General features: G+C 40.5%; 1 protein-coding gene across 1 annotated transcript in view; it reads left to right on the top strand.

Moving 5' to 3' along the window:
• Positions 1–17008, top strand: part of LOC105486254 (epidermal growth factor) — a 100473-nt gene extending 83465 nt beyond the window's left edge. Inside the window, exons 20-24 of the mRNA XM_071093195.1 lie at positions 33–180; positions 4937–5104; positions 9271–9388; positions 12943–13024; positions 15940–17008. Of these exons, the coding sequence (XP_070949296.1) occupies positions 33–180; positions 4937–5104; positions 9271–9388; positions 12943–13024; positions 15940–16193 (770 nt within the window). The 3' untranslated portion in view covers positions 16194–17008. The remainder of the gene's footprint in view (positions 1–32; positions 181–4936; positions 5105–9270; positions 9389–12942; positions 13025–15939) is intronic.
• Positions 17009–18086: the final 1078 nt, after the last annotated feature.

Below are 18086 nucleotides of genomic sequence, written 5' to 3'. Positions count from 1 at the left end.
GAAAGTAAAAGTAATGTCTTGGGTTCTTTTAGACTCTACTCCACCCCCTCACCTCAGGGAAGATGGCCACCACTATTCCGTAAGAAATAGTGACTCTGGATGTCCCCTGTCCCACGATGGATACTGCCTCCATGATGGTGTGTGCATGTATATTGAAGCATTGGACAAGTATGCATGCAAGTAAGTTAAACTGTCTTGCTGATGGCACAGAGAGATGCTATTCAGTCCATAACTTGTAGCTAATTTGTAAAATGTATACTTAGGATGTTTTTCTGCAATTAGATGTTCTTTTGGAAAAATATAAACATACACATATGAACCATGTGTGTGCACTTCATTGCATTTTCCTTGTGTATCATAATGCCCCCTTCCAGTTACTGGTGATAAGTATGAATCTAAGGAGTTGGTGATTTCCCCTTTTACTGAAATAATTTGATGTTACTACTAGTATAGTCTAGGGATTAAATGTCTCATCCTGGTTGAAAAACTTAAGTGTGTGAGATAATTCCTTGAAACTTTTTTTTCCCATCAAATGTGCTTTACATTATGTGTGAGCATCGTGATCTGTTTCTGGATTTATAAAAGTTTCTTACCTATTCACACTGGACTTCTTGCCAGAGTCCAAAAATATTTTTCTCCAAAACTAAATATATGTATATTTTTTCTTCACTTCCTAACAGTTGACTTTTACATTTTGTTGTTTAGTAACAATTGCTGATACTGCAGCTGCTGCTTTTTGCTCCCTTTTTGCCCCCATGAGGGTTTCACAGTGGGTGAAGTGTCAACCTGGAAAGGAGATTTGAGGAAGCCCTAACATTATGAGGCGCTCCCACTGTGCTCACTCCGAAAACCTTTCCTATGGACCCTTTAACAAAACCCAAACCCACAATAGCCAGTTCTGCCTCAAATTTTACTTTTAATTCATTTCATATTTTCAAGGCAATAGGAGGAAACTGATAGATACCAAAAAAACAAATAGGTCTCCCAGGGTTAGGCTCCTGATCCATTGATACTTTTCTCTGTGCCTGAGGGAGGGGTGATGAACTAGTCTGATCCTCACAAATAGCTACTATAACCTTAAAGTCTTCTCTTATTTCATCAGTAATAATGAACAGAATGACTAAATGCATGGAAGAGTAAGCTATATTCTGTGACAAAGCATATGGCCTTGCACTAGAAATCATGTCCACATGACAAAAATAGTGAAAAATTGCTCATGGATACTAGTAAAAATGACTCAGTCCTTATAGAATTCTGTTTTCATATTTATATTTACATGCTGTAATTTCCTAACCTATGATAAATTAGGTATTTGAAATAGTTATTGCTAGTTTTAATGTTAAGAATCTAATTGGTTTTGCCTGTTCATTGTTTCTGATCATCCCAAATAACGAAATTACAAAAACAAATGTCCAGATTTATTAGGTCATGGTTGTTTTCCTCCATGATACTTTAGATTATAAAAATCATTATAATAATATAAAGGGTACTACATATTGCATTTAGAACAATGTTTTCATTTGGATCTGATAGCATCCATTTATTAAATGATTGATGAACTCTTCAGCACACTGCTTTTCTTTCTGTCATTAAATCCTGATGAAAATATCATATTTCCCTGATAATGTTTTAAACATGAGTTGCTACAAATGACAAACTGGAGATAAGACTCAAATTTAAGGACCTTGAATCTAAAGCAATATTTAAAATATTACCAGAGTTCACAGTAATCTGGATCATAACCTTGTTTAAATTGTATATTTAATTAAAATGTGGTTTAATTAACTATTCAACCCTTGCCTCCTCCTGCCCTGATGACCTCACCTTATGTTTTATTAATTCCATAATAACAAGTCTCTAGGAAGTGCTTTACCGGTCCAACTTTCATTAGAAACACTTCCTAGGCGGGCGTCATTCTGTACAGAGTATTCTTCATGCTGTAAGCAGGTTTTGGAAGAGCCAGCTCTTCCTTCCTTTCTTAGAGGCAGTGGACGTTCCCCTCAGCCACAGGAAACCACAGGGTGCCCCCGGGGTGATGCAGCAGAAGTGAGAGTTGAGAGTCTCCATGCCCGAGGTATTCCTCAAAGATTTCCTGGTTTGGAGATGCTCAGGAGGCTCCAAACCTGGGCTCAGAGGAGGTCCTCATTCATTCTGTCTTTCAGCCACCCTTCTGAGCAGGTCTCCTTTGGACCAAGATCCCCCAATATGAGTGCTGTGAAATGCTTCTTAAAAACAGGCCGTATGGTCAAATCACGTTGAGAGATGCAACATACTCTACCCTCAATTTTTTTGTTTTTTCAGGAGACCATCATTTTATTATTACTCAAGTTTGTCTCCCTGAGCATTCGGGGAGCAGAGTTTTTAAGGACAACTTGGTGGGTTAGGGGAAGCCAGTGTGCCGGGAGTGCTGATGTGTCAGGGATGAAATCATAGAGAGTCGAAGCTGTTTTCTTGCACTGAGTCAGTTCCTGGGTGGGGGCCACAAGTTCAGATGAGCCAGTTCATTGATCTGGGTGGTGTCAGCTGATCCATCCAGTGCAGGATCTATAGAATATTTCAAGCAGTGATCTTAGGAGCAGTATAAGGAGGTTCAGAATCTTGTAGCCTCCAGCTGCGTGACTCCTAAACCATAATTTCTAATCTTCTGTCTAGCCCTCAATTCTTGATTCAGCATATACCACAACACATTAAAACGTCTTGTTTACCAGCCTGGGTAACATGGGGAGACCCCATCTCTACCAATTTTTTTTTTTTTGTGAAGGAGTCTTACTCTGTCTCCCAGGCTGGAGTGCAATGGCGCGATCTTGGCTCACTGCAAGCTCCACCTCTTGGGTTCACGTCATTCTCCTGCCTCAGCCTCCCAAGTAGCTGGGACTACAGGCACCCACCAGCATTTATTGTATTTTTAGTAGAGACGGGGTTTCACCATATTAGCCAGGGTGGTCTCGATCTCCTGACCTTGTGATCCGCCTGCCTCAGCCTCCCAAAGTTAGCCAGGTATGGTGGCACACATCTATATTCCCAGCTACTTGGGAGGCTGAGGTGGGAGAATTGCTTGGTCCCAGGAGGCTGACATTGCAATGAATTGTGATGGCACCACTGCACTCCAGCCTGGGTGACAGAGAGAGAGAAAAAAAAAAAAAAAAGCCTTGTTTATCTGTATTGAGTCTAGAATGTCTCAAAATTATTTGACTATGGAAAGGCTAACTTATTTGGCCAGAGAATCTTTTGTTTGGTTTAACAGAAGAACTAATTCATAACCAAAGAACTAGTATCCTGTGTTCCCCTCCCACCTTGGAAAATGCTGAATGACTATTCTGGGCTCTTATAAGACTCAGTGAGGCTCTGCTATTGCAGCTGACTTGGATCTCCAGGACTCTTGGCCAAGGGACTGACATATTCCTCAAGACCTCAAACTTTCTGAAAGGATCAGAGGTGTGGCCCATTAACATCCAGCAGTTTAAAAGTGGTGCTGCTAGGCATTGATAGTAAATGGCTGTAACCAAAGATAGCTAGAATGAAAACAGCATCCAAGAAAACCTGGAATAATGATGGTCCTTTATGCTTCTGCACTCAGATCGTGGTATCTCTTGCACGGTTAGTTCTAGAAGATAGCTTTTCAGAGGTGAATAGAGCATAAAACTCTTTTTGGAAGCAGCATGGTAAAGTAGAAAGAACATAGGCTTTGAAATCAGAGAACCATTGGAGTCAAATCTGTCACTCATAGTTGTGTGACCTCGTACAAACTACTTGAGCCTCAGTTTCCTCATCCAAAATATGGGAATATGCCATCAAAAATAAAATGAGTAAAAGTGCCTAACAAGGTGTCAAACATACAAGATGGTTAACAGGTACTAATCCATTTCCTTCCTTCTTCTGTGAGTGAGTTACCCAGCCCCTCTGACCAGCTAAAGGTAGAGAGAGGCCTAGAGCCCAGATCTTCTGGAGCTCTGTCCAGTGTTTTGTCCATGCTGCTGCTTCTCACTATGGGCACTGGTGTCAGTTCTCTGTATTTTTATTCCTTTAAGTCCTTTTGGAATAAAGTGGGGACATGGATGAACAAATAGTTGATCCAGGGCCCAAAGGAAGGAATTTTTAATAAGTGGGCATTACAGAGTGTTTAATAGGATGTTTTTCAAAGTTGATGCTTTTGCAAAGGATAATAGAATACAGACGTTTACCTGAGATCTTAATCGTGTCTGGAAATGCACATTCCCAGTAGATGGCAGCATTGCTTCATTTTCTTCAAAAAAGTTCAGCAGTTCACTCTAGTGACAGTTTCACTAGTGGGACAGCAGGGTGTTTGTGGGCGAGCGTCCTTTTCCCTCCATACAGCTTTTTCCCCATTGAAGAAAATAGGCAATGCCTGTATGTATGTTGTTACTGGGTCTTCCCTTGCACTAGTAGTGATTTTTTTTCTTTAAAGGAAAAAAGTTTTCTCCGCAGACTAGGTTATGTGTTCTGTTCAGAAACTACACACATTCTTCTTTTATAGGCTGGTTTCAAGTGAGGAACTCTGCCTTCAAATTCTCCTTTCCTTTCACCTATACTCATTGCAATCTGGCCAAACATTTGTTTCCAAAACTCCCTTGGCTCTTAGGGCAGAGTTGCTTTGTGTTGGTTTTAAAAGGTGGCTCCTCAGGATTTTAGCCTAACAGAAACTGATCTTTAATCAATGTCCTGTAATGCCTTATAGAGGCAGTATGCAAATAATCCCCCATAAATCCCAGAGCAAACAGACGAAAGGGAGAAGTCCATGCTACATTAACTTGTAATTCATAGCGCTTTCAACTGACCCCTGATGGATTTTCTATATGCTTCCAAAGAGCTGAGTCTAGAAATGCAGAGGTTGAGAGACAACTGAATATCAAGTGTCAAAACTAACAGCGTTTTTGGCCAGGCACCTCTGATGACCTCTGTTTGTGTGTTGTCACAGCTGTGTTGTTGGCTACATCGGGGAGCGATGTCAGTACCGAGACCTGAAGTGGTGGGAACTGCGTCACGCTGGCCACGGGCAGCAGCAGAAGGTCACCGTGGTGGCTGTCTGCGTGGTGGTGCTTGTCGTGCTGCTCCTCCTGAGCCTGTGGGGTGCCCACTACTACAGGTGACCTTGTCTTTCCTTTGGTACTGGAAACCTCTTTCTAAGACCTCCCAGGGGAATGCCTGCCTCCTTGAGATGAACATCTACATACTACATTTAAAACATGAAGTGGACAGGGCACAGTGACTCATGCCTGCAATCCCAGCACGTTGGGAGGCCGAGGCGGGCAGATCACTTGAGGTCAGGATTTCGAGACCAGCCTGGTCAACATGGTAAAACCCTGTCTCCACTAAAAAGGCAAAAAGTAACAGGCGTGGTTTTGCACGCTGGTAATCTCAGCTACTTGGGAGGCTGAGGTACGAGAATCACTTGAACTTGGGAGGCAGGGGTTGCAGCGAGCCGAGATTGTGCCACTGCACTCCATCCTGGGTGATAGAGTGAGACTCCATGTCCAAAAAAAAGTGAAATAACAGGACAATTTTTACTGTTAGCTCAGGATTTCATTGCTCTGAAACATCAGTGCTTTTACTTTTTCCTTGTTCCACTGCAGTCATTGTCCATACACCTGCATAGTATATGTGTTGTTTATCAATCATAATATGGTTTTACACTCCACTTTCTTCATTTAATTTTATATGCTCCCCCTATAGCCTGCATAACTATAATTTTTTGTGGCTGTCTTCCATTGAGTTGATTTCCCACAAAATATTAGAACTGTCATAAAAGAAAATCGGTATCTTCCCTAACTTGGAAGGAAATTTCTGGTCCTCAGATTTTGTGCTTTTAATAATTTCAAGTTAACAATTAAAAACTGTAGAACAATAACATTTATACATTCAATTCTTTAAAACTAACACTACATTAGGATGCAGGTACAGGCATCACACTGCTCATTTTCTGTTTTCTTAGAAAGTAGGACAGCTTCCTCTATTATCATCAATATTGAAAAGCATTTTATGTACTGTTATGGTTTGTGCTGTACAAAATCAGTGAGTCACAAAACTTTAGGGCTGAAGGAGACTTTATGGAATTATCTAGTTCAATCTTATCATTTCGTGGCTGGAGAACCTAAGACCCACTTGACTAATAGGTCCCAATTCTCGGAGAATGTACAAAATATCTGCTGCCACCATCTGTAGATAAAAATTTAACCACATTTACAGGTACTACACAACCACTCAAGTGGCAACTGTCTTGTGTTCTGGAAAATTCAACATATCAGCCAAGATGTACTTATCAGAGATCCTGTTATAGCCTAGTGTAGTGGTTAAGAGCACAGGCTCTGGAATCAGATTATACAGGTTCAAATCCAAGTCAGTGTCTAAATAACACCAGACATGTGTCCTAATCTCTGTTTTCATTAATTCCCTTTGCTATAAAGTAGGAGCAAGAATAGTACTTATCTTAAGGGTATTGTGAAATTAATTGGGTTAACCTAAGTAAAGGCTTTAGTGTAGGTCTGGCATATAGGAATTAATAAATGCTATCTGTTATTATTTTTATTTTCTATGAACTGTAACCTTCCCCCAAAAGAATCATATGCTCTAAGCCCTTTTCTACCACCTCTTGAGAGACAAGATTCTTAGGCACAAACTTGACATTTTAATTCAGTAGTCCATCGATAACATTGGACTTTTTAGCCTGGTGTGTAATCAATATCTTGGATATATGTAGAAAGAATATTGAATGATCAATGTTCATCCCATTGGACCATTGCCAAAAGACAGGGGAAGAAAATGGAAACTAGAAACTTAAGTTCATGCGTGCCATAATTATTAAGTATTTTTTCCTATTTGTTGTGTTATGACACAGTATGTCTTATGTTCTATAGGCATTTTTCAGAGGTCTGGATTGAAAGCTAACAGCAAATTGCTGCCTTTTTAAACTTGGAATTCAAAGACCAGTTCAACGAAAGATGACTATAGACTTTACATACCTATAAGAGTATCTTCAACCTCAGACTCTCATACACCTAAAATCAGAAGTGAAAGGACTATTCCTTCAAAAAGAAAGCTCGTCAGAACCCTTTCTTTTTCTTTTCACTGAAATGCATCCCGGGTTGTACAATTCTTTCTGAGCACAGCTGTAGTACCACCTACTCGGGAGGCTAAGGTGGGAAGATCGCTTGAGCCAGGGAGGCAGTGATTACAGTGAGCTGTGATTGCACCACTGCACTCCAGCCTGGGTGACAGGGGGAGACTCTGTCTCAAAAACAAAACAAAACGAAAAAGTCTAATGTTTGTGAAACTAAATAAATTTTTCAAGTATTCTAATGTTATTAGTTTGCAACGTGTGATTTCTTGGAAGGACTCCCTTGTAAGAAAACCAACAGGAAGTATTTCATCACAAACTATAACTTTGTTTTTTTGTAGGTTTTTTTAACTTTTATTTTAGGTTCAGGGGTATATGTGAAGGTTTGTTACACAGGTAAACTTGTGTCACTGGGGTTTGTTGTACAGATTATTTCATCATCCAGTTATTAAGCCCAGTACCCAATGGTTATGTTTTCTGCTCCTGTTCCTCCTCCCACCCTCTACCCTCAGGTAGCCCCCAGTGTCTGTTGTTCCCTTCTTTGTGTTCCTGAGTTCCCATCATTTAGCTCCCACTTATAAGTTAAAACATGTGATATTTGGTTTTCTGTTCCTGTGTTAGTTTGCTAAGGATAATAGCCTCCAGCTCCATCCATGTTCCCACAAAAGACAAAATCCCACAAAATCTCATTCCTTTTTATGGTTGCATAGTATTCCATGGTGTATATGTGCCGTATTTTCTTTATCCAATCTGTCATTGATGGGCATTTAGGTTGATTCCGTGTCTTTGCTATTGTCAATAGTGCTGCAGTGAACATTGACATGCATGTGCCTTCATGGTAGAATGATTTATATTCCTCTGGGTATATACACAGTAATGGAATTGCTGGGTCAAATGGTAGTTCTGCAGTTAATTCTTTGAAGAATCACCATACCGCTTTCCATAATGGTTGAACTAATTTACACTCTCTCCAACAGTGTATAAGTGTTTCCTTTTCTCCAAAATTTCACCAGCATCTGTTTTTTTGTTTTGTTTTTTTTGACTTTTTATTAATAGCCATTCTGACTGGTACAAATTACAACGTTGTACCTTTGCAACTTTGGAATTGTTTATATTAGCCACTTGCTTCCATTTTTTTCCTTGAAGTCTTTGATTAAAACACATAATAACCCATACCATCTCTTGGTGCTGTCTGTGATGCCAGATTCACAGCAGCCCCTCCTATCCTTATCACTCTTCCCGGGATGTCTAGGTAGGGCTTTTGACAGAGGGTTGTATTCCTAGAGGCAATTAAGCTGCTTATCTGCCCCAGGACAGTAGTGCTGTTGTGGAGTCTCACAGATGCACCACTCTAGGGGCTACTGCTTTGAGGATGGGGATCCATCTCCATGCTAAATCTCCCCACCCCCAGCCCTAGTGAATGGCACTGTGCCCTGTGTAGACTTAGTGCTGAATGTCAAACAAGACAGTACTCTAAGAAACTGGATTTGGAAGCAAGATACCTAGTGTATTTCCTGGCTTAGCAACTATAAGACTTTCTTATATTGGGTCATCCACTCCTTCTGTTTTTGCCTCTAATTTCTTTCTGAGTGAGAGATTGCAGTGGACCAGTAAGAGCAGCCTAGACTTTGTGTCATTATGACCCACTTCTTACACCACCATTGGTAGCTGTGTGCCTTAGTTGAGTCACTGCCATTTCCAAGCCCCAGTGGCTTCACTTGTAAATGGAGCTAACATAGTCTGCCTCACACAGTTGCTGAGATATTTTTTCCACAGATTGCCCCACTCCTCCCTGCAAAATTAGTAAGTTGTTTTTTCATTGCTATATCATCAGTACTAAGACAGTGCCTGGGGTATAGTTAGTACTCAATACCTGTGAATGAATGAATGCAAGGCTATCTCCCCCAACGTGCATGGGCATACATGCACGTGCACGTGCGCGCGTGCACACACACACACCCTCTACCTCACAGAACCTTGGAAAGAGTGAAACACTCTCTGGATAGTATTTTCAGTTCTGCAGAAAAGAATGCCTTGAACATCTAACATTATGTTCCTAGTTATCTTCATATTTCTTCTCTCCCACACAAGTACGGAAATTTTAGTAGCAGAAATAGTTAGTTGTCCCTGACCATCACTGAGTGGGCAGAGTATTTTGTTTTGTTGTGAGATTGTCTCAAATTTTGGCTTTATCATAGGACTCAGAAGCTGCTAACGAAAAATCCAAAGAATCCTTCTGAGGAGTCAAGCAGAGACGCGAGGAGTCATAGGCCTGCTGACAGTGAGGATGGGATGTCCTCTTGCCCTCAACCTTGGGTAATGTGACCAAAGCCGATGAAGCAAGGAATTGCCTTGATATTAACCCCTGTTCATTTTTTCTATTTTTTCACTGAGTTCAGAATGACTGGAATCGGTTATAGCTTCCAGCTGGTGTCAATGTTAGCCAAGACCACATCAGCTAGGGAGGTCCTGGGTGGGAGGGTGGGGGAACTGTGTCATTAACTAAAGGAATCAGATGAGTTATAATAAGGCCATAATTTAATGGCACAATAACTTTTTGGAATTTTTTTCTTTCATGTAGATTCTTTCTATAACTTAGATTTGTATGTGTTATGTGAAGACTTTCCATATTTTTAGTTGACACATTCCAGATAGATGTCTTAAAAACCCAAGATTATGCTAATTTCCTTCCTTTCTTCCTTTCTTCTCTTTTCTTTCTTTCTTTCTTTCTTTCTTTCTTTCTTTCTTTCTTTCTTTCTTTCTTTCTTTCTTTCTTTCTTTCTTTCTCTCTCTCTCTCTCTCTCTCTCTCTCTCTCTCTCTCTTCTTTCTTTCTTTCTTTTCAGGATCTTGCTCTGTTGCCCAGGTCAGAGTACAGTGGTCCAACCACTGCTCACTGCAGCCTTGACCTCCTGGGCTCAAATGATCGTCCCAGCTCAGCCTCCCAAATAGCTGGGACTACTTGCACACGCTGCCACGCCCAGCTAATTTTTCTATTTTTTGTAGAGACAGAGTTTCACCATGTTGCCCAGACTGATCTCAAACTCTTGGGTTCAAGCAATCCACCTGCCTGGGCCTCCCAAAGTGCTGGAATTGCAGGCATGAGCCCTGCACTCAGCTCTCATTTTCTTAATATTTCTTTTCTCATACACATTTCAACTCCCTAAATTTCAGTAGCAGAATAGCTGCCAGATTTAACAAATAAAAATATAGAATGCCTAGTTAAATTATACTTATACTGAAAGTTCAAATTTAAATTCAAAGTTAAATTTAACTGGGTTCTGTATTTTATCTGACAATCCAAATGTTTTCCAAAAAGCACAGAGGTTTGGGAAGTTCAAGATGCTTCATAAATCACCCACTTCGGTAACGGATCTTGGAACACTAGAGGGCAGTCTTGAAACAGGTTACACATTCTTGAATCAGTTAAGGGAATTTCCATTTCTAGAAACCTGTCAGAGTTAATGACTGATTCAGTGCGTGCTGTTGGCATTATTTGTGGTATGTATTGTGGAAGAGACTGGAATGTATCGCAGGTCCATGGAGGGTTGAATCCTTAGGGAAGAGCTATTAGAGAGAGGTTATGGAGGAGCAATGTTTGGGGTCCGTCCCACATGATTTCCCCTACTCCCCAGTTCCCAACTCACTGTGAATTCCCGGAAAGTAGCTTTCCAGTGACTGTGCTTTTGACTACCAATTGATCATCTTTTCCTACCTGTAATAGGCATCCAGTGTTTCCTTGTTTTTTTGATTGGACTCAAGTATGGGGGGAAAAAATAGAGGCTGGGCAAGGTTGTTCATGCCTGTAATCCCCATGCTTTGGGAGGCCAAGGCAGGAGGATTGTTTGAGGCCAGGAGCTTGGGACCAGCCTGGACAACATAGCAAGATCATATTTCTTTAAAAAGATTTACAAAAAGCTTTGCTGGGTGTGGTGGTACACACTTGCAGTTCCAGCTAGTCTAGAGGCTGAAGCAGGGGGATCACTTGAACCCAAGAGTTCAGGGTTGCAGTGAGCTGTGATAGCACCACTGCACTCCAGCCTGAGTGACAGAGTGAGACTTTATCTCTAAAAAATTAGAAGGAATGTGAATTCTAGCCTTATTTTCCCACCAATTGGCTATCTAATCTTCAGCAAGTCCTTTAACCTATGCAGACCTCTGCTCCCCACTCAGTACAAAGGGTTTAGATTAGATGATCTCTAAGATCCCTTCAGTCTTTATCAGTTCCAGAAGTATGTGATTCTACGACTTAGCTCTAGAATATACTTGCTTCTTTGAGGGCTCATGACTTTGTGAACTTCTAAATTACCCAGATTTCACTTGTCAGTCTACATGGTATTTCATTCAGGTTTTGAGTAGCAGGTTTAATTCATCTCATTAATTCATCATCATGGAAATGAAGGAAAAACACAATCTGTATATGTCTATTAAAAAATCAAAGCATTTGCTGCTGTCATGAGCAGCTTGTTGGCTCAGAGCTATGCTAGGAGGCCTGGGGCTACCGAGCTAAGTCCCCCACAGCCATCGTAACTGTCCCTGACAGCAACTGCTGCTGTAGGTATCAGTGGGAATAGGAGGGAGCTGAACACTCAAACTAGGAGAAGCAGCAGCAGAAACAAATCTAGTTCCATTAGCTGCTTTTCCCACCTCAGCCCAGAATTCCGGGACCTATGTTCTTCTGGCAGAGAGGCATGAGGTTAGAAAATTTGCAGTGCGGAGGGTTGGGTTTTGACTTGAGACAGAAATAATGGGCATGTGTCTTTAAACAGTGGGTCCTGTGTTTATTTTGCAATGTGTTGCTGCGGGAGATCATTAATGAGGAGGAGATGAAGCATGATTTGTATTATAAAAAGTAAGAAAATGAAAATACATGTTGTCTGGATTCACCCTTCCCTTACCAACATTTCCCTGTCTTCTCCCTGATTGACTCCACTCATCATCCCTTTCTACACCTTTCTCAAAGGAAAATGTGGGCAAAGAGATTCTTCTCTACTCCTCTTTCTGTTGTTTCTGAATTGTGTGCTCCTTTCTGTGGAGTGCCCATTTCAGAACCAATGGAGCCTGATCAGCCAAAACCTTGGTGCAGTCCTTGCCCTGGTTACTGATTGACAAGGAAGGATTCACCAAATGATGTCCTTTGTCCTGTTGTATGGGGTCACTTCTTTTCTTTCCTGTAGCGTGGATCTGTTTTAATATCTAATCTATCTAAAGTGAATGAGAGCCAGTGAACTCTGGTCAGCCTGCATTGCAAGTGCCCAATCAATTTTTGATAACACAAGTAATGACAAAAGTAATCATTTTGCTGACTGAAGAGAAATGTTGTTGTTGTCTGTTCCTCCCTATTAAAATTCCAGGTCCCTAGGCTGTTCAACCAGCTTGCAAAATTGTCATTGCACAAGATTAGTACCTTTAAGGGCCCCAAGTTACTCAGAACTTGGTACATGTTTAAATGAGTGTTATTAATGTGTGTGTGCGTTTGTGTGTATGAAAAGTTGTAGTGCATACATATATGAGATATTATTTCCCTGGCCTGTGGGCAGTTCTTAGAACACTTATGAATTCTTGGATTGCTTATGGTAAATCAGTGGCCTCCAGGAATCCATCACCTAAAAGCTGAGATTCCATAATTAGAATAGATTCTTCAGTTAACATATTGGTAGTGCCTAGTTGCTTTAAGAGAAAGTAACACAAGGCTCTTCACTGAATGTCGAATCTCTCTTTAGCTAGAAAGATAAACTTCACAGGGTCTTTCTTCTGACCTTCACTTTCCATAGGATGAACATCGTAAAGCCATGGACTTTGATTCAATGTATGTTGAGATAATTTGTGAACTATAACAATATCCTCTCTCCCTCCTTTTTGTTATCTGCAGTTTGTGGTTACAAAGGAACACCAAGACCTCAGGAATGGGAATCAACCAGTGGCTGGTGAGGATGGCCAGGCAGCAGATGTTGGTCAGTTTTTATCCCTGGCTCCTGATGAATGGTTATTTTTACTTAGATCCTGACTGTTTTTCAGTGAAAAGTCTCATTTAACCACACACACACAAACAAAATAACTAAACTGTATATGCTATGTGAGTAGCTGGGCTGTATTGAAATGCCATGGACCTGATTTGCACTGGAGTTCTACCTTATATGAGGTTACCATGTTCACTCAAAACTCTAGTCACAAGGCAGCCCATGTTCTTGCACTTTGAGCAAGAACACGATGGATGACTCCTTGATTTGAATTGAGTTTTGAGGTCATTCTTAGGGTCCAGGATCTATACTGGTAGCTGTAAGTATAGTCCCAGTTAAGTTGTAAATGGTTCCAAGAAAACGTGTTCCATGTTCAACTCATCTAGCGGGAAGGGTTTCTGTAAATTTAAGGTGATCTGAGGATTGTCCTGGGGATTTCAGAGTATTCAGATCTTATCAGGGGCATGACCTTAGCCAGACACCTGGCTGTGTATGAAGTCCAGCCAAGCCACTTGTGGAGAGACCATAAAATCAACCCAGGTTCTTAGGAACTCAGTCTACTTCAGATAGAAATGAACTCACATACCCTTTGACATAACACTTTTTCCAAGAGTTGTATTATGATCAACCTTTTGGGTTTGGGTCTCAGATTGAGTTTTGTTTCATAGGAGAGGACATTGTTTCACAGGCCAAAGGCATTGTTGACCATGCCTTTGTGCCGTGAGCATTTGGAAAGCTTTAGAGAAACTTTTAGCCAACAAAAACTGTTCCTCTGCTAATGAAAAGAGCTAATGAAATATCAACTCCAGTTATATTTTCTGTATTTTTCCTTCTTCAATGTGCTTATTATCATAACCTCCTTCTGAGATTTCTTTCTGGAAAGAACATAGGCTTCTCGTTTTGGAAAACTCACTCTAAATTCCCTTCTCATACCTATGTTGCCATGAAACCCCCAATACTGAATTCAGTACAACTTTATTACCTAATTTGAAGAAGGCCTGGATATTAAGGTACACTTAAGAATTGAATATGAAAACTACAATAGATAACATAGTTTTTTTATATGGATCATTACTTTCCCCGATAATGAAAAAATTCAGCATTTTCAAAAATTTGCTTCAGTGCTTATTGTTATTGGTAGCACTATTGAAAAGTAATGGAATATCTTGTAGTTACTACTTTTCCTTGAGCAGCTAAAAGTGCATAATTCTTTCTTATAATGGTAATCCACGATAGAGGCACATATAATATAATTTTGCAAGCTAATAGCACAATGCTTTGACAGGAATTTGGTTAAACTTAGAAAAGAACTAAGGATTCATTACAGTTAGCTGAGTACTCTGGAATATATTAGAATGTCTCTTTTGCTGTTGTTGCTTTTTTTCCCCTGCACTGTACTGCAAATAATTTGACCCATTCTCTGTGGGCCACTCATATACCTGTCTCCCAGCATGAGTGATCACATCCCCGATCATGTCCAGCTGTCTCATAAATGCCTGGGGTGAAAGTGCGCATAGAGATTGGGGTGGGGGGAGATCAAGTGAGGAATGAAATAAAAGATCAAGTTTGGCTCTGAGCCAATCTGTTCTGGGCTCCTGGAAAACTCATTACAACACAATACTAGTGTAGTTCCATAAAACCATCTTCACTGAGCTCAGCTGACATCAGTTGACACAGGTTAAGTGCAGAGTACATGCTAGGGGCAGCTGACTATGCCAGGGGAAAGGAAACGAAATACATCTAAAATCTGAGCTCAGACCAGGCACAGTGGCTCACACCTGTAATCCGGGCACTTTGGGAGGCCAAGGTAGGCAGATCACTTAAGGTCAGGAGTTTGAGACCAGCCTGGCCAACATGGTGGAATGCCGTCTCTACCAAAAAGTACAAAAATTAATCTGGCATGGTGGTGCACACCTATAGTCCCAGCTACTCGGGAGGCTGAGGTAGGAGGATCACTTGAGCCTGGGAGATGGAGGTTGCAGTGAGCTAAGATTTCAACACTGCACTCCAGTGAGACTTCATCTCAAAACAAAGATAGAGTGAGACTCCATCTCAAAAACAAAAAACCTGAGCTCTATCTACTCTCAAGTCATTTGTGGTCCAGATGGGGAGACAGAAGTACACAGTAAAAGCTGAAGAACAGGTAGTACAGGTAGTACAGTTCTTTAAATCCTCTCAACCAACCTAGACTATTTTAATTTTTAAAAAAAATTTTAAGATGCCAACCAAGACTATTTTAATTTTTTAAAAATTATTTTAAGTCAAGGTCTTACTCTGTCACCCAGTCTAAAGTGCAGTGGCTTGGTCATGGCTCATTGCTGTCTTGGCCTCCCCAGGCTCAAGCAATCCTCCCACCTCAGCCTCCTAAGTAGCTGGGACCACAAGCATGCACTACCATGCCCAGCTAGTTTTTTATTTTATGTAGCAATGGAGACTCCCTATGTTACCCAGGCTGGTTTTAAACCCTTGGGTGCAAGCCATCCTCCCACCTCAGCCTCCCAAAGTGCTGGAGTTACAGACATGAGCCCCTGCACTGGCCTATTTTAATTTTTTAAAAATTGGGCCCAGGGTGGGGTGTGGTGGCTCATACCTGTAATTCTAGTACTTTGTGAGGCTGAGGTGGGCGAATCGCTTGAGCCCAGGATCACCTGAGCCTAGGAGGAAGAGGCTGTGGTGAGCTGTGATTGTGCCACTGCACTCCCGCCTGGATGACAGAGTGAGATGCTTATCCAAAAAAAAAAAAAAAAGAAGAAGAAGAAGAAAAAAAAAATGTGCCTAGAATAGTTTGAACATGGGTTATCTTTGTGTCTCATTTTCAGGCCAATTCTTCAACCACTACCATTTAGGGTTTCTCTTGCCTATCTATTGTGAATGATATGAATATTGAAATTTCTTTTGTCTTTGTATAGGGTCAGTGCAACCAACTTCATGGAGGCAGAAGCCCCAGTTATGTGGAGTGGGCCCAGAGCAAGGCTGCTGGATTCCAGTATCCAGTGATAAGGGCTCCTGTCCCCAGGTAATGGAGCGAAGCTTTCATATGCCCTCCTATGGGACACGGCCCGTCGATGGGGGTGTCCAGAAGCCCCATTCTCTCCTATCAGTTAACCCATTATGGCAACAAACGGCCCTGGACCCACCACACCAAATGGAGCTGACTCAGTGAAAACTGGAATTAAAAGGAAAGTCTAGAAGAATGAACTGTGTTGATGCACAGTATCTTTTCTTTCAAAAGTAGAGGAAAACTATAGGTTTTGGTTCCACAATCTCTACGACTAATCACCTACTCAAGGCCTGGAGACAGATATGTAGTTGTGCTTTTGTTTGTTCTTTTAGGCAGTCTCATTGCAGTCTTATTTTCAAGTAAGAGTACTGGGAGAATCACTAGGTAACTTATTAGAAACCCAAATCAGGACAACAGTGCTTTGTAAATTGTGTTGTCTTCAGCAGTCAATACAAATAGATTTTTGTTTTTGTTGTTCCTGCAGCCCCAGAAGAAATTAGGGGTTAAAGCAGACAATCACACTGGCTTGGTCAGTTACAAAGTAATTTCTTTGATCTGGACATAACATTTATATCAATTTCATGAAATGATTGACTATTATAATACTGTTAAGATACAGTGTAGGCATTTAACTCCACATTGGCATGGTCCATGCTGATAATTTTGCAAAATGAATTGTGATGAATCAATGAAAAATGTAATTTAGAAACTGATATCTTCAGAATTAGATGGCTTATTTTTTTTTGAAAAATCTTTGAATGAAAACATTTTATTTTTAAGATATTTACACAGGAGGCTTCAGGGTTTCTCAGTCATTACTGTCCTTTTCCCCTACAGAATTTTCCCTCTTGGTGTGATTGCACAGAATTTGTATGTATTTTCAGTTACAAGATTGTAAGTAAATTGCCCGATTTACTTTCATTATAGATGATGTATTTCTTCTAATTATTTAAATAAAATCACCAAAAAAATAAATATTTTATTGTACGCCTGGTTAATTAGTTAATTATAGTCTAAGGCAGTGCTAGAGTTGAACCAAAATGATTTGTCAAGTTTGCTGATGTTTCTGTTTTTTGTTTTTTTGTTTTTTTGTTTTTTTTCAGAAAGAGAGGATAGGATCTCACTCTGTTATCCAGGCTGGAGTGTGCAATGGCACAATCATAGCTTAGTGCAACCTCAAACTCCTGGGCTCAAGCAACCCTCCTGCCTCAGCCTCCCCAGTAACTAGGACCACAGGCAGAGGCCACCGTGCCTGGCTAAATTTTTTATTTTTATTTTTTGTAGACTTGGAGATCACACAATGTTACCCCGGCTGGTTTTGAACTCCTGGCCTCAAGCAAGGTCATGCTGGTAATTTTGCAAAATGAATTGTGATTGACTTTAAGCCTCCCAATGTATTAGATTACAGGCATGAGCCATGGTGCCTAGCCTTGTAACTCTTTAAAAAAATTTTTAAATCTACAACTCTATAGATTAAAATTCCACATAGTGTTCTAATTAAATATTTTTCTTGCAGCCAAGGTATTGTTACTACAGATAACACAACCTGATATGGTAACTTTGAATTTTGGGGGCTTTGAATCATTCAGTTTATGCATTAACTAGTCTTTGTTTATCTTTCATTTCTCAACTCTTTGGACTTTGGTGATACCAGACATCAGAATAAAAAGAAATTGAAGTACCTGTTTTCAAATGGATACTTCATAAGAATTTTGGTAAAGATTTGGTGATGGGGAGGATGACTTGAGGTTTGTGGATATTAGTTAATTATTCAGTATGATAGCTCGCCCAAGTAATTTAGATTTTTCTATATTCGGTTTTACTTTCATCGACAATTAATATCCTGGAGGATCAGAAGATTTGTCAATTTCTGCTGAGTCACTGGCCTAGAAAAATAATAACCATAATTTCCCCCAAGGTTTTCTTTCCCTAAGTGTGAATATTTTTTCTTCCTCCAAAAGCTCACTTTTGGGTTTAGATTACACTTTTGTATTTTAGCACCTCTTTCTTTAGGGTTTCAATGATGACAAAAGAAACGACACGAGACCACAGCTA

Source organism: Macaca nemestrina, chromosome 3 (genome assembly GCF_043159975.1).
Source record: "Macaca nemestrina isolate mMacNem1 chromosome 3, mMacNem.hap1, whole genome shotgun sequence".
Classification (NCBI taxonomy): domain Eukaryota; kingdom Metazoa; phylum Chordata; class Mammalia; order Primates; family Cercopithecidae; genus Macaca; species Macaca nemestrina.
Note: the sequence above shows the minus strand (reverse complement) of the source record. Positions and strands in the feature narration are given on the sequence as shown.